We start from the raw sequence: 20,101 nt of genomic DNA on the forward strand, positions 1-20,101 counted from the left end.
CCTTTGTTCATGTTTTTCTCTGTGTGTTTTTTCTGACTGTATAAGCAAATGGCAACATGTACTTGCAGCTATATATTATCTGCTATCAATACAAATGGCAAAGGAGAGAGCTACAGTACATGTTAGCCACTTATCCGTATTAGCCATGTCTGCAAACACTCCTTGCATGTTCCCCAGCCGTAACCCCCTCTGTATCTAAGCTGTCTCCAGTGATGGCTGATGGGAGCTGTGGTCTTGTGGCTGCAGAGGATAAACATGGTGGGAGCTGGTGATGTTTTTGGGATGCCGCGGCGAGGCAAACAGACCCATCACTTTGCCCTCTAATTGGCAGTCCCCTGTAATTAACTTTACCATCATATCAGTCTATGTATCTTCCTCTCCTCTGCTGTCTCTCTGCCATTCTTTCTCTCCAATCTTGTGGTACACCAGCGGATATCTTCTCTCCCTGTTTGTCTGCGCCACTGTCTCCTCAACAATGGACAGACAGTAAAAAAGAGGGCGAGAGGGAGGGATGGAGAGACTGAGAGAGGAGAAAACAAAGAAAAAGATCTGAAGGGCTGTGGTTGGGTGACTGATTTGGCGTAGACGTTCAATAACAGGGTGGGAGGGGGGCAAGAGACAGGGTTAAGGGGAAATGAGAGGGATTGTGAAGGTTTAAGAGGACAGGAAGAGAAATAGTGTGAATCACAGAGAGTCGGCCAGCGCATTCAGGGTGCACAAGAAACCCCAATGATGAATGACAGTTGCAACGAGTTGTTTCTCAAGAAGATCAGCATAATTGTGCCGTGCTTCACCAAAACGGCTCCGTGGGGATGAGAGAGCAGAGAAGAGCCTTGTGTGTGTTTACTGCTGGAGAACGCTTTGATCTACTTCAGGATGCAATGTCTGTGGTCTGCGGTCCAAAAATGTGTGTGTTCCGCAAAGTGCATATTGTTTATTTGAGCGAGTGTGCTGGTGTGTGCTTAAGCTAGTCTCATGTGATCGCTGCCCTGCGTGTGTGTGTGAGCCTTGCTGAGTGTTTTGTTTATGTAGTGTTGTGTGCACACACGTCGCGTGTGTGTGTGTGTGTGTAATGTGTGTGTGTGTGTGTGTGTGTGTGTGTGTAATGTGAGTTTTCTGGGCTGGCGTCAGGACTGAACCGCAGTGGCGGCGTGGCTCTCGTGCGAGGCCGGCCGGCGGTCGGACGGACGGACAGTATGGTGGTGGAATGTTTGTGGAGGGTGCATGCGTACACACACACACACACACACACAGACAACACACAAACATAGACACACACACGAGGCTGGCTGGCACTATTCTAGCCTCTGAGCAGAGGAGCCAGAGTCACCACCACAGCTTCCAGGAAGGACAACCACAGTCACCCTGCACTGGGTTTCCCACGGGGGAGGGGAGGCTGGAGGGAGAAGAGGGGGAAGGAGGGAAGGAAACGATGGAGAAAGAAGGAGGGAAGTGCGTCTATGTATGTATGTGGGGCAAGGGTGTAATAGACAGGGTTTTCTTATACATGATATATTAAAGCTGCACTACGAAATATTTTTAAAATAACAAAGGAAACAGTGACTATGTGTGTTGACAAACCCAGATAGAATTGAATTTAGTGTGTTTCAGCTCATTGTTTTGGTTTTACAGCCCACAAATTAACTGTCTTGGTTCAGTCTCACCTCTCACATCAAACTCATTTTCAGCTACATAAAAGCTCTGATAAACCCACTGTACATGCCTATCACCAAACAGCAGACAGACAATGTTAGCGACTAGCTCATAGTGTAGCATTTAGCAGCTAAAGAGCCAGAAAGAGTTGGTGGTGACCGAAACAGTGAATATTGGACTTAATTTACCAGGTGACCAGAAACACGACTCCAAATGAATGTTACTCTGTGTCTGCAAGTGTTTGCTAACATGTTCGCCAAAACATGTAGAGGTGATAATACCTCATGTGTTGTGTTTGCAATTTGTTGTGCTGCCCCCAAGTGGCTAGAAAATCAATTAATGCAGGTTTAAAGAAAAAAGGCCTCAAATGTCAAATAATGCTGTAATTTAATGAAAGTTTGTTTTTGCTAATTACAGATGAGATTGAGGCAGGACAAAAAAATAACAAGTAAATGGCACAACTGCCCTAACCATCTTGAGCCTGTAAATGCCTAAAATGGAATAAAATAGTTTCATGAGGCACAAAGAACCAAACACAAAAAACATTAGAGCAGGGTTAGCCTTTCTGAACACCCCAAACACTCAGATGGTCTGTGTGTACTGAAACTATGTCAAAATGTGAATTGTCAGTAATATGTTTTAGATTTGTTTTGTTTTTTAGAAGTGGTACATATTGTTATCTAGCTGACAGATGTGACTCCTTCTTTAGCTTTTAACACCATTTAATTTGGATTGTTCTTCAGGTAACACATTAAGTCATCAATGGAAACATAACGCCAAAAAATCCTGGGGTAAATGTTTTGCCTTCCAAGAGTGAGATGAAAAGATCGATACCACGCTCATGTTTGCGTTAAGTATGGAGCGGGAGCCAATTCAATTTCTTTACATATCGCGCCAAATCATAACAGAAGTTATCTCATTGCACTTTTCATATAGACCAGGTCTAGACCATACTCTAATAATAATATTATTTACAGAGGCCCAACAATTGCCACCAAGAGCAAGCACTTGGCGACAGTGGCAAGGAAAAGCTATGCTCAGCTTAGCATAAAGACTGAAGAAGGAAACAGCTAGCCTGGCTCAAATTCAAATGATGAGTAGACAGGTCACCAAGAAATAGTTTCAGCTCGCAACTCCACCTAAAACCAAAACTCTGTGTTTTTATTAGACAGACAAGATACGACATGTAAACTAGTTAGCTTTAGAGGTGCAGGTAGGCATATTTGCTAACAGTCTTTATGCTAAACTACGCTAATCACCTGCTGGCTCTAGCTCTATACTTAAGACATGAGAGCGGCATTGATGCTCACAACTCTCTGCAAGAAAGCAAAGAATCCTGTTTCCTAAAATGTCAAACTATTCCCTTTAATGCTGATAGTTAGGATTACACAAAGTAGGATATTGTCAGCCAGACCAAGGCATAATATAACTGACTACCGAATACTTCCTCTTCACTCATTATTTGGTAAACAAGGTCTTTCCCAACCGACAACCTCTGGGGCTGAAAAATTAAGCTAACGCAGAAGTGCCAAAAACTGCAGTTGTTCAAATGGCCACTTGAGGCTGGCTCCAACAGTGAGTCAATCCCAACAGACCCCAATTAAAATGCCCAACTACAGCAGGAATAAACATGTTTACTGGTACAAAAAACGGTTTTGTTCTCTATAGCTAATTGATAACAATGAAAACAATTAATGACAACTATGAGGGGGGTGAATTTTTTACAACTCACCTGTATAAATTATATTAAGGCTTAAAGTTAGCCATAATTACGGACATGGCCACTTTGAGTGACAGGTGGGGGCCTTCTCAGGTGGCTAGCCACTAGGTGATTCAGCAACCAGGCTTCATTCCGCCCGCCTCAGCTCCACCTCTTTGCCCATTTTTGTATTAGCCAGTCAGGCACTGCCAAGATAGCGACAGCCAGAGCCACCGGAGCCGCCCACTTTGAGCTTCACAACAGCTCTTCAGAAACCTATAGGTGACGTCGTGGACACTACATCCATATCCACATACAACCATGCACATACAAACAGCCTGCAAGATGCTTCTACGACCAATGCTACCACATTGAGTTTTTGTGTACCTGTAACAGGCTGTTAAGGTAAATAGACTACATCTCTGCAGATAGCTGTGAGTGATTTTAGTATCTGCCATTTCTTACTGGGCATCTGTCTAACATTACTAAGCTAGAAAAAACTTTCCCATGGAGGTTTATCTCAGCTATACCTCTGATTTCAGCGCAGCATTGACATTAGGATTTGACAATATGTTTTTAACCAAAGTATCATTATTCCCTTTCACCTGTACTCGGCTGATGTAAAGTTTCCATTGACAAAGGTGAAGAACTGACAGGTAGGGTTATTTGTGCAGGCTCTCTGACACTCCTTATAGTCTACTGTGAACAAGGTCTGGCAGTCTGCCCCATAGAAGTCCACACCGTGGCACACCTGAGACAGGGAAGGCTCTGGGAGACAGACCACCAACCACTGCGTAGCTACTGAACTTGTGCAGGTGCTGTGAAGCCTCTCAGGTCTATTGGGTTTTTCAGAGTTCAGATTAACATCAAGGGGTAATCGACCTTTTGCTGTAGTGGCAAAATAAAAATAAAAACCTTAAATAAGGGGGCAACAGTTAGGTTCAGACATGGATCAGGTTTTTTCAACATTGTTCATTGTTGTTCAAAATTTCTGCTTTCATCAAATATTTTCTGTCTGAATCTGAAAACACATCTTTTTCTGTGTTTTTCACACCCAAAAATGTAGCCTTTCAGAAACACTCTTCAACATGGATATATATAAAAAGACAAGGAAAACAGCTTTTCCATTATAATGATGTATGCCTGCTCAGACACGTTCACAGCTGTGTAGCAGTAAAGGTACAACTTTTTCTTATATACATGTAAACATCAGCTAATTGCTGGGTTGATAAAAGGGGTCCTAAACCTCCTTAAGTTCATTATTATGAAATGTGTTTTTTGGGGTCTGAGATGTGAATGCATTTAAAAACGTGGGTTCATGTTTTGGTTGTACATTGCATTTCCACTGGAGAAGTGAAGTCCCAAAAAGTAGAATGGACTGAAGACAGGAAGATCAGCAGTGGTTTATACATATTGTTTAGTGACCTCTGCTGTCTAAACTACATAAGTGCAGGAACCAAGGTACAACTGCGGGGACAAAGATGCTTTTCTGTCAACCAAAATTTAAGTTCAAATTTGCTGTTAGAGACCAATTTTGACACAGTATCTTGGTGTATAAACCCACAGAAACATTTTAATATTACTCCCCTTATTTCTTGGGAACTTGCTGGTGGGTGATGGGAGTAATGAGAAAAAAAAGTGTTTGACAAGGAGAAGTGAGGAAAAACAAAGTTTTACATGAAAATACAGCCATTTACACAGATTGCTTGCTGCTGAATCATTTATTGGATTATATATGGATTACACTGATTATGTGTAGATTATGTGTTTATTTCAATGTCAGTTTATTGGAATTGTTAAATTCAAACATTGTATTCATAATAACAGCTCTTCAGGAAGAAGCCAGACATGATATTGGCCGGTTTGGTGACTTTAGGAGGAGCAGGCATGGTAATGACACACTTTAGATAACAGTGGCACCTGGTAAAAGGTTATGCTTCATTGAAATTACACCCCTGCATGATCGAATAACACATTAGTGTGACCGTGGATACACTCACACCAAATGACAGTGGTGGAAAGTAACTAAGTACATTTAACCAAGTACTGTACAGTTTTTGAGGTACTTGTACTGTACTTGAGTATTTCCATTTTCTGCTACTTTATACTTTAATAATACTAAATATAATCAACAAATAAATTAAATAATAATAAATTATTATTATTATAGGTTAAGCTAAGCTACCAAGCAGTATATAAAGTAGTTAGAATTAGCCCACTTTTACCAGCAACATTACAGTGATGTACACATGACTGCATCAATAATTATAATTCAATAATATAACACCACTGCTAAATGATGATAATTATTATATTACTGTAAATTAACAAGGGATCAAAATATCTAATGTTTGATGTTCTCAATAAAAACACAATTGTTTTATAGATACAGAACAGAAAAAGTCAAATGATGTAATAGTTTAGTCACAATCACAAGTGCACTTGCACTTTACATTACATTACCAGCATATATTTTAGAAAATAAAGTGAAAGTTTTTCAATCAACCAAATAAATATGTTTGTAATTTGCACATTTTCTTGTTGCTGTTTGTAAAATCTTCAAGGAAAAGTTGTGATGACAATACGTTGAATTAGATAAGACCTGTTTGACAGAACTATTTGATAATGACCATTTTATTTCAAAATGCAACAATCAATAATTACCATTCAGTGATGAACATACTGTATACTGTACAATGTTGTGATTCTCTGATTCATTTGACACATGATGCATTATACATATGATACAGATGCTCTCACTTTGCATGCTATGTGAGATTTTGAGCCCATATTAGGATTATAACACATTAAAGCTTTGATGTGAAAACTGAGTCAAAGTGATCAGAAACTACTGTAACACAAACCTTGTGACAGTTTGTTGTTCGAGATTTAATTTCATTGTTTTGTTTTTTACTTTGTCCTGCTTGTTCTGTACCTGTTATCTCTGGTCCAGTCAGCTCGAAGAAAGCTGAAGAAGAGGCAGGAGGAGTGCTGGGTGCAAAGGTGCTGACAGTGCTCAACATCAGGAGAGTAGAGAAATGCTATGTCAGTTCCTGGGAAATCCACATTCTCCAGAAGCTCCTGTCTACAATCTGAAGAAATGGAAAGAGAAATACAATATTATACTCAAGTAAATGTATTGCTACAGTAAAGAAATTTTACTCAAGTAAAAGTATTTGTATAAAAATTTACTTGGATAAAAGTAAAAAGTAGGTCAGTAAATGTTAATGCGTTACTGAGACTCTTAAACAGATAGGACTTTGTCTTCTGTTTGGCAACTTTATTCTGCCTGGCACTATATATTTTTTTGTGTTTGTCTTTTCTGGTAGCAGCCAAAACTAGTGTACCATACACATGCATAACACAGAGGGTGTGTTTGAAATTGCCTTCTACATACTCAATCAGTATGTACTGCCAACTAAATTTGTTAACAACCCAAAAACAGTCATCATCTTAAAGACATAGTTCATCATTCTGGGAAGAGCTGGAGTCAGGACATGATTAGCACAGATCAGAAGTCTGATACAACATTGGCCAGTTTGGTAACTTTAGCTGCTACCAGAAAAGACAAACACAATAACAAACGGCTTGCCATAATATGACGCCCTTCAAACTCTCCTGTTATGCAGAATGAACTGACTTGTTGGTAAATGTTGTATCATGTCGCAGCATATAGTAGCATGCCAGCCAGTGGCCCAGTTGTACAGAAGCACTGTACTCTCTGAGAGGCTCTTGTTTTAAGCATGCACTGTATGTACCAAGGGGCCCAGGTGTTGCATTCGATGTATGCACTGAGGGGCTTGGGGGCCTTAGTGGTCAACTCACAATGTAAGTCGGGGGCCCTAGTTATCAGCTTACGCTTTAAGCACAGAGGGGCCCGGGGGCCCTAGTGTTCAACTCATGCTTTAAGTGCGGAGGGGCCCAGGGATACTCACACTGTAGGTGCTGAGGGGCCAAGGGGCCCTAGTGGTCAGTTCACATTTTAAACACCAAGGGGCCCAGGGGCCCTCACATTATGTGGGCTAACAAACGATGTGGGTTTTGTAGATAACTGGAGGACTTTTTGGGGAAGACCTGGTCTGATTGGGAGAGACAGCATTCATCTCACTTTGGATGGAGCAGCTCTCATATCTAGAAATCTGACTGATTTTATTAGTGGACCTAAACCATGACAACCCAGAGGTGAGACCAGGAGGCATAGTTGCAGTCCTACACGCTTTTCTGAGCTTCCAGAGCAGTTACCCACCCAAAACTCCTTAGTGACGGTGTCTGCCCCCTGACCACTTATTGAATAAAACCAAAAGTTAATCATCAATCAGTTCAAGTGTCAAGAGACCAGAGCTTCTCTCAGTAATCTCTGCCAGCCAACGTATCTTTATTCAACATCATCAGATTGCTGTTGATGCAATTTGTTAAAATCAGGGTGAATATAACATCCCCAAAAAACTGAAGATGTTCCTGCCTCATCATTGTCATTTTGACTGAAGTCGACTTTTCTCTTATAGCAAATTTACGTACATTAAAATGTAATGCAGTGTTTTGCAGGAAGATTAGAATTTAATACAATAAACATTAAGAGCAAACATGAAGAGAGATTAAGAAGGGCTAAATTATTAAAAATAAAACAAAATAGTATTAATAGTAAAATTATTGTAACCAACTCTAGGTAAAAGCAAAAGTGAAAGATTAAGAGAAAAACTGTTTCAGAGTCTGCTGGGGTTTTTTTTTTTTTTGATACAATAAGAAGCCGAGTCACATTTAGCCACCATCTCTCAACACTAGAAGTCCAGAGCAAGTCAGTGAACGTTTCACAATCTTAAAATCTATTTCGATCTTAGAACAGGAGAGTGTGGCCTTGTGGTGCTGTGGCAGAATGAGGTTTTAGTTATATTCCTTATCAACTGCTTAGAAAAGATCAGTCAGTAATAATAAAAACATCATGTCAGCATTTCCTGCCTGTCACTGTGAGCTCAGGTTTACTCTGTTCTCCTTGAACAGATAATTACAACCGCTGCTTCAGTTGATTGCAGTCATCTGTACATTGACTTTCTGAAGTAACTTTGTGTAGAGTTACACAATAACAATACAAAGTTGTAATGTGCCTGCAAATGATGATCCCTAGTGGTAGTACAGTAGTATACAGTAGTATAATCACTGAAGAGAAGTGCACCAAGAGTTAAATTGATTTTGTTTGGTTTTTACTGTTGTTTCTGTTGTGTTTCTTTAAATGATTAGATTTCAGTGATTTTCAATGATAACTCATTGAAATTACCAAGAGAAAACATAGATTTCCAGGAATTAGACAATTATACTGAGAATTCTGATAAGTTCTTCTCTGCCTGCCACACAAATGCTACCATTGTTAACATTATTGCTTAATCTAGCATACCAAACAATGTATCCTATTTCCTCTATTACAGTCAGAACAACCAGAGATGTCTGTTTACGCTAGGAAACAGTCACATTCACCGTTAAGCTGGTTTTCATGTTCTTTCAGTGTCAGCGAGGGTTTCCTTCAGGTGCACCAGTCATGACATGCAGGTTAGACGAGTATCTCATTTGTCTATATAGATGTGTTGTATGTGGTAGACTGCCAATCTGTCCAGGCTATACCCTGCTTCTCCCAATGTGAACAGAGACAGGCAATCTAACCCATTATCCTGTTGAGGGGTTGATAAGTGGGCTAGACTGAAAACATATAGATGAATGAATCAGTGGCTCACTGTAGTGACACACTCCTCATTATGACAAGTAAAGTATAGCTAACTGAACACACTCTAAAAGGATTTGTTAAACCTGCAGTCATTCATTTTTTTACATTAAAAAAAAACATATTATCACCATACAAAATCATTATGGTGTTTCTCGCCCCCTCTTGAATGTAAGTCTAGTATTCCCTTTCCCTTTCGCTCTGGTTTAGTGTTCAACAACTCCTGAGAATCATTGGATTGTGATTCAAGTAAAATAATTTATTACTGCAAAAAGGGGAAATGGTGACAGTAAACTGAATAAATGTAGGGGCCGTGACAATGTTCACCAGCTAGTCGCTATGTTTGTCTGTCTGTTGTTTGGTGCTTGGCAGGTAGTGTAGCATACAGCAGATTTATCAGAGCTTTTTCACTGAAAAAAGCTGCCTTCTGCTGGTGGTAACGAGGTTGACGAGAGCGGTGAGAGTGAACTGAAACAGTAAAATAGTGGCTGTAAAACCAAAACAACGAGCTGAAAGACACTAAAACGCTCCACTGAGCTGAGAGAAACTGCACACTATATACAATCATTTGATCCATTATTAATATAAGAATATAGATTGGTGCAACGTTAAACTTATGAATATATCTATTTAAAGCTTATGAACTTAATAATTCCTGTATTTAAAACAATTAGCTCGTGAAAATAGGGTGTTCAAAGTGGCAGCAAGCTTTTTTTTCATATCAATACCTAATATCAAATCAAACATTGTGGTGATTGTGCCTGCCACATAAAGTAGAAACAAGGCTTTTGCAAATTGTAAATGTTGATGAATGTCCATTTATCAAAAAAAAAAACATATATATATATAGACAGTTTACACACACAGTGTAAATAAACAAATCTAGGGCACTGTTCTTTAGGCCTGTAGAGCCAGAGTAGAGTAGTTACAACTGTATCTTTTAATAAAGCTTGATGTCTGTAGTAGAATATCTTGGTGTAGAAACACAGATATATTTGAATATCATTGCTCACCTCATATATACTGTATCTCTCTAAAACATATTCCTGCTAAATGTGGGCTAAAATAGGGCTGTGTGAATACTTACTTTCAAATCAATAAAGCAGGCTGATAGCAAACTGGTTTCTGTTTTATTGCTTTTGTTTACACACAGAGACTCATCTGCAGCTTAAATAGCAATCAAATTATGTTAGGAACAACCAACACACCAAGTGCATTAATTAAAGAATCAAACAACCAGGTCTGGAGGAAGCAGAGATGAAGACAGAAGGAGGGAAGTGTCTGAGTGTGCATGTGAAACAAGGGGACATGAAAAAGTTAGATCAAGCTGAATGAGGAAAAGATTAGGGTTCAGAGTGAGGAAATGGGGAAGTGAGAGAAAAGTTCTGCTGTCACATGTAAATAAACTCATCCACACAGATTGCTTGGTGCTGAATCTTTTACTGGATCATTTTATTTTAACATCTGCTGGTAGAGCACTCTACACACAGTTCTGGGTGAAGCCAGACACGACATTGGCCAGTTTGGTGACTTTAGGAGGTGCAGGCATGGTGATGACACGCTTGAGATAGCAGCGGCGCCTAGAACACAAATTCAACAGCATCTTGAATTAGGCACCATAAATACAGTTGTCATCAAATTATAAAGTGGGGCTACAATAGTGTCTGATTTATGATCAAGTTAAATGTTACATGATTTCCAGGTATTGCCTGAATTGCTGGTACAATTAATTTTCTTTTTAAATAACAATATCTGTGTTTATGGCGGTTTGAATGCAAACATAAAGAAGACTGTACCAGTAAAATCTGTCAGAGAAGCGTTCACCGACATAGCTGTAGAACTGGCAGTTAGGATCTTCAGTACAGGTCCTCTCACATGCGTTTGCATCATCCATCAGCTCAAAGCGAATGTCAGAACCCCTGAAATCTATTCCTTCGTGAGCCACCTTAACCCAGTCTGTTAGGAGAGGGGAACGGGGTTAGACTGCTGCTGCTGGCTAAACAACAGAAATTCACTCACAGTACACTGAAAGGATAGACAGATAAACATTCATATGTGCTGAATGATTCCAGTCTTAATAAGATTGCATAATAACCAAATCTAAAATAAGAGTGTTTGTCACTTATCTATACATGAAATAATATATACAGACAAAGACGACAGGCCCAGCTTTGGCACAATGTCTTCATTACAGAGTTTGTTTTTTAAATTCTTCTTTTTAGACTTTCTAAAAAGGATTTCTAGTAACTAGTGGAAATGAATAGCTGTAAACAAGACTTAGAGTCTACAGCCATGCTAAGTCAGCCATGAAAAGTACACTTCATTCTGTGGGGAATATGAATGTGTGTACTAAATTTCATGGCAATCCATTCAACAGTTGTTGAGACATTTCACTCAACTCAAAAGTCATTAGGATGCATCATCTGGGAACCATGAATGTCTGTAGAAAATGTTGTGCCGATCCGTCTAATAGATGTTGACGTATTTCACTGAATAATGATACATACCGTCATCAAGCTGGCAGAAACGTGCTGGTATCCCAGATGTGACTCCCTCTTTAGCTGTGGTCACCATTTCATTCGCATTGTTCTTCAGGTAACAGGTGAAGTTGTTACTGCAAAAAAATAGAAAAACAAAGGGAAACCTTGAATGAAAGCATGTCTAAATTTTGAGATAACATAAAGTAGAGAACAGATTTGACTGAAAAGGAGAACTAAATATTTAACCACATCAGGACAGTGAAGATACTGTCAGGAAGTGAATAGGCTAATATAACTCAGTACTTTCTAATTACTCATTGTATTATCTTATTGGACTTTACCTTTTTGTCACATGAAAGAGAAATATTTGTTTCACTCTGAGAAGGTTTGTCAAACACACACTACCTGACGTAAGAGAAGTAGGTGCAGAGTGGATAAGTAGAGCACAATGTCTGACAGTGTCCAGGAGAGGCAGCAGGCAGAACCACGATGTCGTTTCCTGGGATGGTAGTGCTTGGAAAAAGCTTGCCCTCACATGCTGTACAAAACACGGGTAATACAATGAGAAAGAATGCAAAACAACCTGCAGGATGTTTTCCTAATGCTGTATTGTTTGTGTACCTGTGGGAAAGTTTTGAGTTATTTGTGTTTTGTGGGAAAAGCCAGATACTACACCAGGCTTTGTCTCTACAATAGGAGTCCTCGGTACTGCCCAGCTGAATTTAAGGTGGCACTTGAACCTAAAAACAGCACAAGAAATAACATAATTAGAGAACTGTAGAGCCTACGCCATGTAGCCACCTTGCTGGTGCCAGAGCAAAAACTTCCCTCTAACTGGTTGAATTAAACCAAGATTTAAAACCTCCAGGTAGCATATTGATGTGTCACAGTGCATCAGAGCAATAGAAGATGTAACAACTAGCTTTGACTGATCTGACCAGTGTTCCAGGAAGAGGCTGGACTCTTACGAACAGTGGACAGTTCGGAGAGTGGGCAACCATCCACACGGAGGAACCCCATCAAGCTATGGACAAGCTATAGGGTCAAGGATAGGATTGTCTTGTCTCATATCGCTTTCCTTCCAAAAGCAGAGCTTTGATTTGAGTTTTTTCTGTCTCTATGAAGAAAGTAAACACAGGGTCAATTGATATTTATTTATGTGCAAATGTTATCGGCCTCCGCTAGGATAATCTTGCAATGAAAATAAAAATATATAAGGGTACCTCATTTTAACATTCAACCCTTTACGCAAACTGAATTGAAAGAAATAAACAGATGGCTGGAAACCCACTTCGTGCCAGGTGGCTTCTCTAGCGGCTCTTGGAAGAGTGCTGTTGAAGACCCAAAACACCTGGTACTGTAACATCACTGATGTGTCTCAGGGCATCAGAAGATGTGTGTAACAACCAGTGGGAGAGGATAGCGAGGGACGTGGGGTGGCAGAGGATCTTATGTCCAGAAGGTCGCCGGTTCGGACTGCTGGTCTTGCAGGAAAAAAGTTTGGTTGTGTCCATGTCCAAGGCAATAAGTAAGAATTGCTCCACTGAAGACGCAGCAGTTTAAGACATCAGTTGAACTGGGATGCCCAAGTGTGCAGGACTAAAAAAAAGCATTCATGCTCAGTCAACATACTCTGGAAAGATTTTAAAACACTGTAGATTATTTAATGCTATTGATTATGATAGTTTCAGATGACTGACTGAACACACATGAATATGAAATCTGTAGTTTAAAGAAAAATGTCATTTTTGTACTCCACACCTTAAAAACGTGTTAACCAGCATATCTACAAAACTACAGGCTGATAAGGCTAGTTTGTAAACTTGCAAGGTTAGCTAAGCCATGTGCAGTAGTTAACCTATGCAACATAGTGTAAATAGACTACATTTCTGCAAGTAACAGCAAAAAATTAAATCTATTTAATATTACTTCCTCCCCTATAGTGTTTGCCCTTTGCACTGGGCATCTTTCATAAATTGTTTAGGCCACAAACACTTGGTTTATCTCAACCGATGACATTACCTCTGCCTCCGGAGCAGCCCTGTCTTCGCAAAAATGACAATTTAATTTCAACTGCAATGTAACATTATATGAGTTTGACCTGATCTTCTCCGATGTGAAGTCCCCATTCACAAAAGTAAAGAACTGACAGGCAGGATCTTTTGTGCAAGCTCTCTGACACTCCTCATAGTCGGCTGTGAACAAGGCTCGGTAGTCGGCCCCAAAGAAGTCCACGTTCTGGTACACCTGAGACAGACAAGGATCTGGCAGAAAGACAGCCCAACAGACAGACAGAGAGTGGTAAGGACAGTGTGATCAATGATTAACTAATGGTTTTCATAATCGTTTTAAATGGTTGTGAGCCTACTTATGTATGGGTAGCATTGTTTGAGAGAAAAGCCAGATGTGATGCCCAGAATTGGAGTCCGAACAGTGGGCTCTCCGGAGGGCGTGGACTTCAGGTAGCAGTAGAAGTTCCTGCACAGAGGGACAGATGGTGTTCTTTTTTTTTTTCTTTCTTTCTTTCTTTGTATTTAACTTAAAACTAACTTTTTAAAAACTGAGGAAGAGAAAAGTGGGTCATCACAGTTGCAGCGAAAAACAAATAGACAAAAATGGTAGTATGACAAATAGTAAGAGGAAAGGAAAATTAAAATTATGATCTCTTCTTTGTCCAGCCTATTTCTCCTAGACATAAATGAGCTCAATTTAACATCAATATGAGATTTTGACCATTTTCTCATACTTCTTAAATTCAGTTCCTGAGAAATAGCCTTCCTCTGCTCTCAGCCCGATCCTAATTTAGGATCGTAAAATGCTGTTCCAAAAGAAAACTTGAACGGCTTATAAATGAGCCTGCACAATGTCAGAAATGTGTCTCAGTGATCAAATTCAAGTCTCAACTATGAGCACAGCAAAGGAACTCCTGCTTCTCTTGTGTTTCTATTGTTATTCTCAAACTGGACAGGATAGTTTGTCTTAGACTGATTTATTCTTTTGCTCCTTATTTCTAGGACAAACAGGTCAGAATTCAGTAAGCTCCTAATAAGATGATTTCTTTCTGATGAGACAAAGAAAAGACTATTGTGAGAAGCAACATTTTCCTCTGGTGCTATGGAAATTACATAACAAGCAAATACAGCAGTTTTTAAATATAATACCTCTAATGTAAGGCTGTAAAAGAGCTAAGAAACTGCATTTTTACAATACAGAAAAGTATACTGTGTGTTTTGATTTGTTTTCATTTACACTGTTTTTTGTATCCAGCACCTTACTGACTTATCTTAGTGTATGGTAGCTCTGAATTAAAAAAAATGAATGTTTTTTTTTTCTAGGTTGCAATTAGTTTTTTTGAGTTCAAAATTTATTTTCAGTATCTGTTTTCTGAAAAATATGTCACTCTTCAAAAGATATAAGTATTAATTATTACTTATTTGTAATTGTACATTTCTACTGCTTGTTCTGTACCTGTTATCTCTGGTCCAGTCAGCTCGAAGAAAGCTGAAGAAGAGGCAGGAGGGGTGCTGGGTGCAAAGGTGCTGACAGTGCTCAACATCAGGAGAGTAGAGAAATGTTATGTCTGTTCCTGGGAAATCCACATTCTCCAGAAGCTGCAGATTACATTCTGAAGAAATGGAAAAGCAATTTACATGTACAAATACACACATATTAAATACATTTTACCACATATAAGTGGTGAAATAGACCCTTAAACATGCGGTCACACTTAGGTAGCCACATACTACCTAAGTGGCCACATAGCCACATACAGTAAGTCCTTTAATTACAAATAGTGTATGTATTACCTTGACTAAAGGAGAGGCTGCAAATAGAGAGCAGACCCACCAAAATAAAATATGTTTCCATCTTTTCAGTTTTGACGATACTCTGCGTAGGATATAAAGATTCTTGAAGCACAGCTGCAGTAAAAGAGGTGGTTCCGCAAATGCAGGTTGGCCAAAGGAAAGTCTCTCAATTCCTGAATTTATACGCCTGATCTATTTGTACAGCTATTTGTTGACACATTCAATGATTGAGTCACAGCAACCTCTGTACAGATACCTTATTGTGCAATAAGCAATTGAAAAAAACTTACAAGCTTGATGGTATAGAGTCGATATTTGTTAAATTAGCAACATTCAATATTATATCACATGCCTTGATTATTGTCATGTCTTCTTACCTGCCTTTACAGTTAAGCCATTGTGATATGAGGGGTGCGTCACTTGCATTTTTTTTGTACTTAATTCTTGATTGTTGGTGATGATGTTGGGGAGCACACTGCTGTTAAATGTCCGTCTCTAACTGTAATCTGTCAACTTCTTGTAATCTGTCAACTTCAGATCGGCAAAATTACATGGCCCGGGTGATTGGCCACATGTTCTTCACATATCAAATCAACTTTGACTTTCTAGCATTGATATACAGTACAGTTACTTCAAAAATACATTTTAAAGGCAGTCCCATACAAGGCTTTACATATCTATGACCTCTCAGGCCGTTTGGCTGTTTACAGATTAAAATCAACATTTGGATGTTCCAACAACAAGTCCTTGGAACAGTTTTCTGTTTGGTTTTGCTGTGCTGATCGATTTCTTATCATGCCGTATTAGCATGCTGTTTCATTCCCAGTATTTTTTATGGCATGCTAAATCCTGTCACTGCATTATATTTTCAATCCTTTAGAAAAGAGGTTTTGCTTGAGCAGCATGATTTAACAAAGTTCTTATAACCATTATGTCGTACTGTGAGTGAAGATGAAATGTTGCTCGGAGGCCTAAAACTGGCAAGTCAGCTGCAGTGATAATGGTTTTATTTGCTTTGATCCCAGGGTGAGGGACTAAACAGCTCAGTAAGCTGCTGATAACAAACAGCCCACAGGGACTTTAACCCAGACTCTGTGATTTAAAAGTGTCTCTTTGTGGTCTTGGTATGAAATCATCTGAAAACCCAGAGTCCATGGTCTGTTTGTATGGCGTGTTGCCACCCATTAGCCAAACAGGGAATGACAAGAAAACTAAAGGTTCAAAGAGCAGAATGATGACAAACCAAACATCAGCAAAAGCAGCAGTGGTTTATTCAAGTTTACCGGCCTCTGCTGTCAAAACTGTAAGGTGCAGGAATGAAGGTAGAAGATGTTTTCACCTCAACAGTTTTATAAAAAAGCAGCGTCTGAAATTTGAAACTTGCTGTGAGAGACCAGTTTTGATACCTATGGTAAAATATCTTCTAAATTGGTTAAAAGAGGGCTCTGTGGATACTGAAATGAATAAAGCACACAAAGCTGAAAGTCAGATTTTATTGCTTTTGTTTACAACACAAAAAGATTAATCTGCAGTTTAAGTCACAAACAAATTCTCTTGCTAAATGCATATTTCTTAAAAAAACCACTCAGCTAGACTAGTGCAATGCAAGGAGTGGTTACATTTTACACAACGGTAACAGTTAGTGTGTCAGCTGATTTGTGTTTGAATCTCAGATGTCTTTCAGTAGGTCTTGTCCCTGTGGGTTCTCCAGCCAAGTAGGAGGCCAGCTGGTTTTGATGCTGGGTCTGTCCTTAAGAGAGTTATAGTAAGCTGCCAGTTTAGGGTAACGCTCCTCACATAACCTACAGAACGGAGAAAAGTTGGTGTGAACTTCAAATTACAAATGTTTTACTCCTTGGTAATACATGCATTCATTTTGTCAAGCAGCTTAAAGTCATTTAATCCACATACCCAAAACGGTAGAGATAAGCAATGCTTGGATAAACTACCACATCAGCCAGTGAAAAGTTCTTTCCTGCCAGGAAAGAGCCTGATGCCTAGAAGACAGAACAAAAGAGTTAAGGCCACATTCATGTACTGGTGGGCAGACCTGACCCACAAGATACTCATGTCAGCTGCTGACCAGGGCTACATTCATTTGCTATTATCCCTATTAACAATTACAATTTACATAAATGTTAGCTGTGATGGTTGGTTGTACTGTAGCTTGGCTACCTAAAATATATTATAGTATAGTATATTTAAAGAAATCGTTCAACATTTTGGGAAATACATTTATTCACTTTCTTGCCGAGAGTTAGATGAGAAGATCTCGTATCTGTCCGTTAAATTTGAAGCTAAAGTCAGCAGCAAGTTAGCTTAGCTTAGCATAAAGACAGGAAACGGGGGGAAACAACTAGCTTGGCTCTGTCCAAAGGTGACAAAATTTGCCACCTCTAAAGCTCACTGATTAACATGTTATATCTGGTTTCTTTTTATCCATACAATTTGTACAACAACAACAACAAATTGTAGTGTTACTGATGGTTATGTGCTGCACTATTTATTGGCACATAACCCTGTGTAAAACCACAACCGTTTTTCACTTCACTTTTTTTTTTACCAATGATATATGACGTGCTAATAAGCAAACTTTAGGTGCTGGTAGGCAGATTTAGTTACCTTTGTACAGAGCCAGACTAGCTGTTTCCCCAAGTTGCCATTCTTTGTGCTAAGCTAAGCTAACCGGCTGCTGTTAGTTGTTTCATATTTACCATAGAGGCATGAGTGTGGTATCAATCTTCTCATCTAACTCTCAGCAGGAAATGGTGTGTAAAAATAAGTGAATCCTAAAATGCTGCTGCTAGTCTGCAGAACACCATTCCTTACATCCAACATGGAATTGCAGTGTTAGTTCAACAAACCCTGAGCATGTGTCACTTCAGTGAAAAACCTTCCTCTGCAGCTCTGTATCATTTGTCTTGTGTGTTTGAGGGTATAGTATTTTATCATCTTCAGGTTTACCTTCTGCAGGTATCTCTCCCACAGCTTGACCTCAGTACTCAGGGCCTCTCTGTTTCTCTTCACAGCAGAGTCGTGTCTCTCTCCCTCTGGGACCTTCCAGTTGTAGTAGATAACATCAGCTGAAAAATGTCAGAGCGGGCAATCAGTCGTGATGGCTGCTCTCCACGCTATAAGAGCTATGAGTGATATCAATCAAAGCCATCAACACATTGTACAACATCCACTCCCACATTGTGCTTTCACTAATTGCTTTAACTTCCCCTAGCAGCTGAGGGTGGGGTCAGCCAGGACATATGTATTATGTAACATCAGTGAAGAATAAGAAAATACTATGTTCACTTTTAGGAACTGTATTTCTAAGTATGCACAAGTTGATTGGAATTAATTATGAATGCAGCTCTCTTCTTTTTGCACCCCTCCCCCAAAACTTTACCAAAACTAACCCTGTCACATGACTTCAGCCTTGCATGCAAGCTAGCCTGAGCATGGGACCCTTTTGTGGGATTAACATATGACCTTTCAACATCACTGCCTGTTTTGAAGGGGTGCACCACACAGGCTTGCATGTACGGTGCCATGCACAGCTCATTAGTGCATGGCGTGTGTTTTGAACGACTCTGGCCTCTTGGGGAGGGGACACTTGATGCTGAGCTGCCTCTGAGGAGACTGACTGAAGACATAAAGTCTCAGAGGTGTAAAAGTAGCAGTTCGGTGTATGATGTTGACAAGAGCAATGTAGTTCCCAAAGTCCCAAAAGGCCGACCTCTAAATGGCAACAACATTAGCGAAGTCATAAAGTTTTAAGTTTTAAAGCTTTATTAGCCGGGTTAGGCTTTAACAAATAAACCCAAGTGGCTCAAACGTAACTACTATTGATAATTATGAATATGCAGGGTTTACGGGGTCAACAGATATGTCTTGTTTTGCAAAACAGCAGTGAAATGCTTCAGCTTTGCATGTCAGCTTTATCATACCCATTTTCTGGTTGAGCGTGAGACCCTCAAACATGCGCTGGTACATCAGTGCTTGCTCTGCGGGGCAGTCGGGGATCAGCTTGCTTCCCTGGGACTTGAACTGGCTCTGTTATTGGAAACATGAAAAGAGACACTATTATGAACAGCTGCATGCAGCTCCGGTTTCTTTTCCTCTTCGGTGTAGGGTGTCCGTTTGTCTACGAGGCATTGTTGCACTCACACAGCACAAGGAGCCCTCCTAATTATTAACTCCTTGGTGGCATATGGCTGCATAAAATTTTAACTAGGGCCAAGTTCAGCAGCTTTCGCCAAGTACTTACCTCCAGGTACATGCAGGCAGCGTAGGACTCATTCAGGACTTTGTCTCCATGTTTGAAGGCTGGTAGCTTTAAGAAAGATAAGACATTGTTATTTTTATTACTAAAATGACTAGAAGTTTGTGCATAACAGGAAAAAGCAGGCTGACACTAAAAGAGGATTTGTATTATTTCTAGGTAATGGGGTATTAACTTACCTGTCCCCTGGGATTCAAGTCCATGACTTCCTTTGACTTGTGCTCCATTTTCTCAAAGGAGAACACTTTTTGGTTGTAGCCCTGCAGGTTTTTCTCCTCCAGAGCGATCATCACCCTCCAGCAGGGAGGAGAGCCGGAGCCCCACAGCAGAGTCATGTCCTTGGCCATGGTTTTTCGGATTGAAGTGCTACACCGAAGTTGTGAATGGTGGAAGAAGTGAAAAGTGAAGCTGGAGGGTGACAGATGCCTCGTTTTATAACAAGCTCCAGCCCTTGGCATTCAGATTGGTCCCATCCCATTT

The 20,101-nt window shown here is 39.8% G+C and overlaps 2 protein-coding genes across 2 annotated transcripts; both read right to left on the reverse strand.

Annotated features, from left to right (window-relative positions):
* Nucleotides 1-10,170: 10,170 nt before the first annotated feature.
* LOC122864163 (plasma kallikrein-like) lies at nucleotides 10,171-15,518 on the reverse strand. Its single transcript, XM_044171325.1, has 9 exons — nucleotides 15,349-15,518; nucleotides 15,011-15,167; nucleotides 13,911-14,020; nucleotides 13,644-13,806; nucleotides 12,164-12,282; nucleotides 11,948-12,080; nucleotides 11,570-11,676; nucleotides 10,859-11,018; nucleotides 10,171-10,642 (listed from the first exon to the last, which is right to left on the reverse strand). The coding sequence occupies exons 1-9, from the start codon at nucleotides 15,407-15,409 to the stop codon at nucleotides 10,543-10,545; spliced, it is 1,110 nt and encodes a 369-aa protein (XP_044027260.1). The 5' UTR covers nucleotides 15,410-15,518; the 3' UTR covers nucleotides 10,171-10,542.
* A 1,309-nt stretch (nucleotides 15,519-16,827) lies between these two features.
* Nucleotides 16,828-20,029, reverse strand: LOC122864164 (glutathione S-transferase A). The gene is made up of 6 exons (XM_044171327.1): nucleotides 19,801-20,029; nucleotides 19,607-19,672; nucleotides 19,287-19,392; nucleotides 18,313-18,431; nucleotides 17,260-17,345; nucleotides 16,828-17,150 (listed from the first exon to the last, which is right to left on the reverse strand). The coding sequence occupies exons 1-6, from the start codon at nucleotides 19,966-19,968 to the stop codon at nucleotides 17,018-17,020; spliced, it is 678 nt and encodes a 225-aa protein (XP_044027262.1). The 5' UTR covers nucleotides 19,969-20,029; the 3' UTR covers nucleotides 16,828-17,017.
* Nucleotides 20,030-20,101: the final 72 nt, after the last annotated feature.

The sequence above is a fragment of the Siniperca chuatsi genome, linkage group LG17, assembly GCF_020085105.1.
Source record: "Siniperca chuatsi isolate FFG_IHB_CAS linkage group LG17, ASM2008510v1, whole genome shotgun sequence".
In the NCBI taxonomy this organism is placed as follows: domain Eukaryota; kingdom Metazoa; phylum Chordata; class Actinopteri; order Centrarchiformes; family Sinipercidae; genus Siniperca; species Siniperca chuatsi.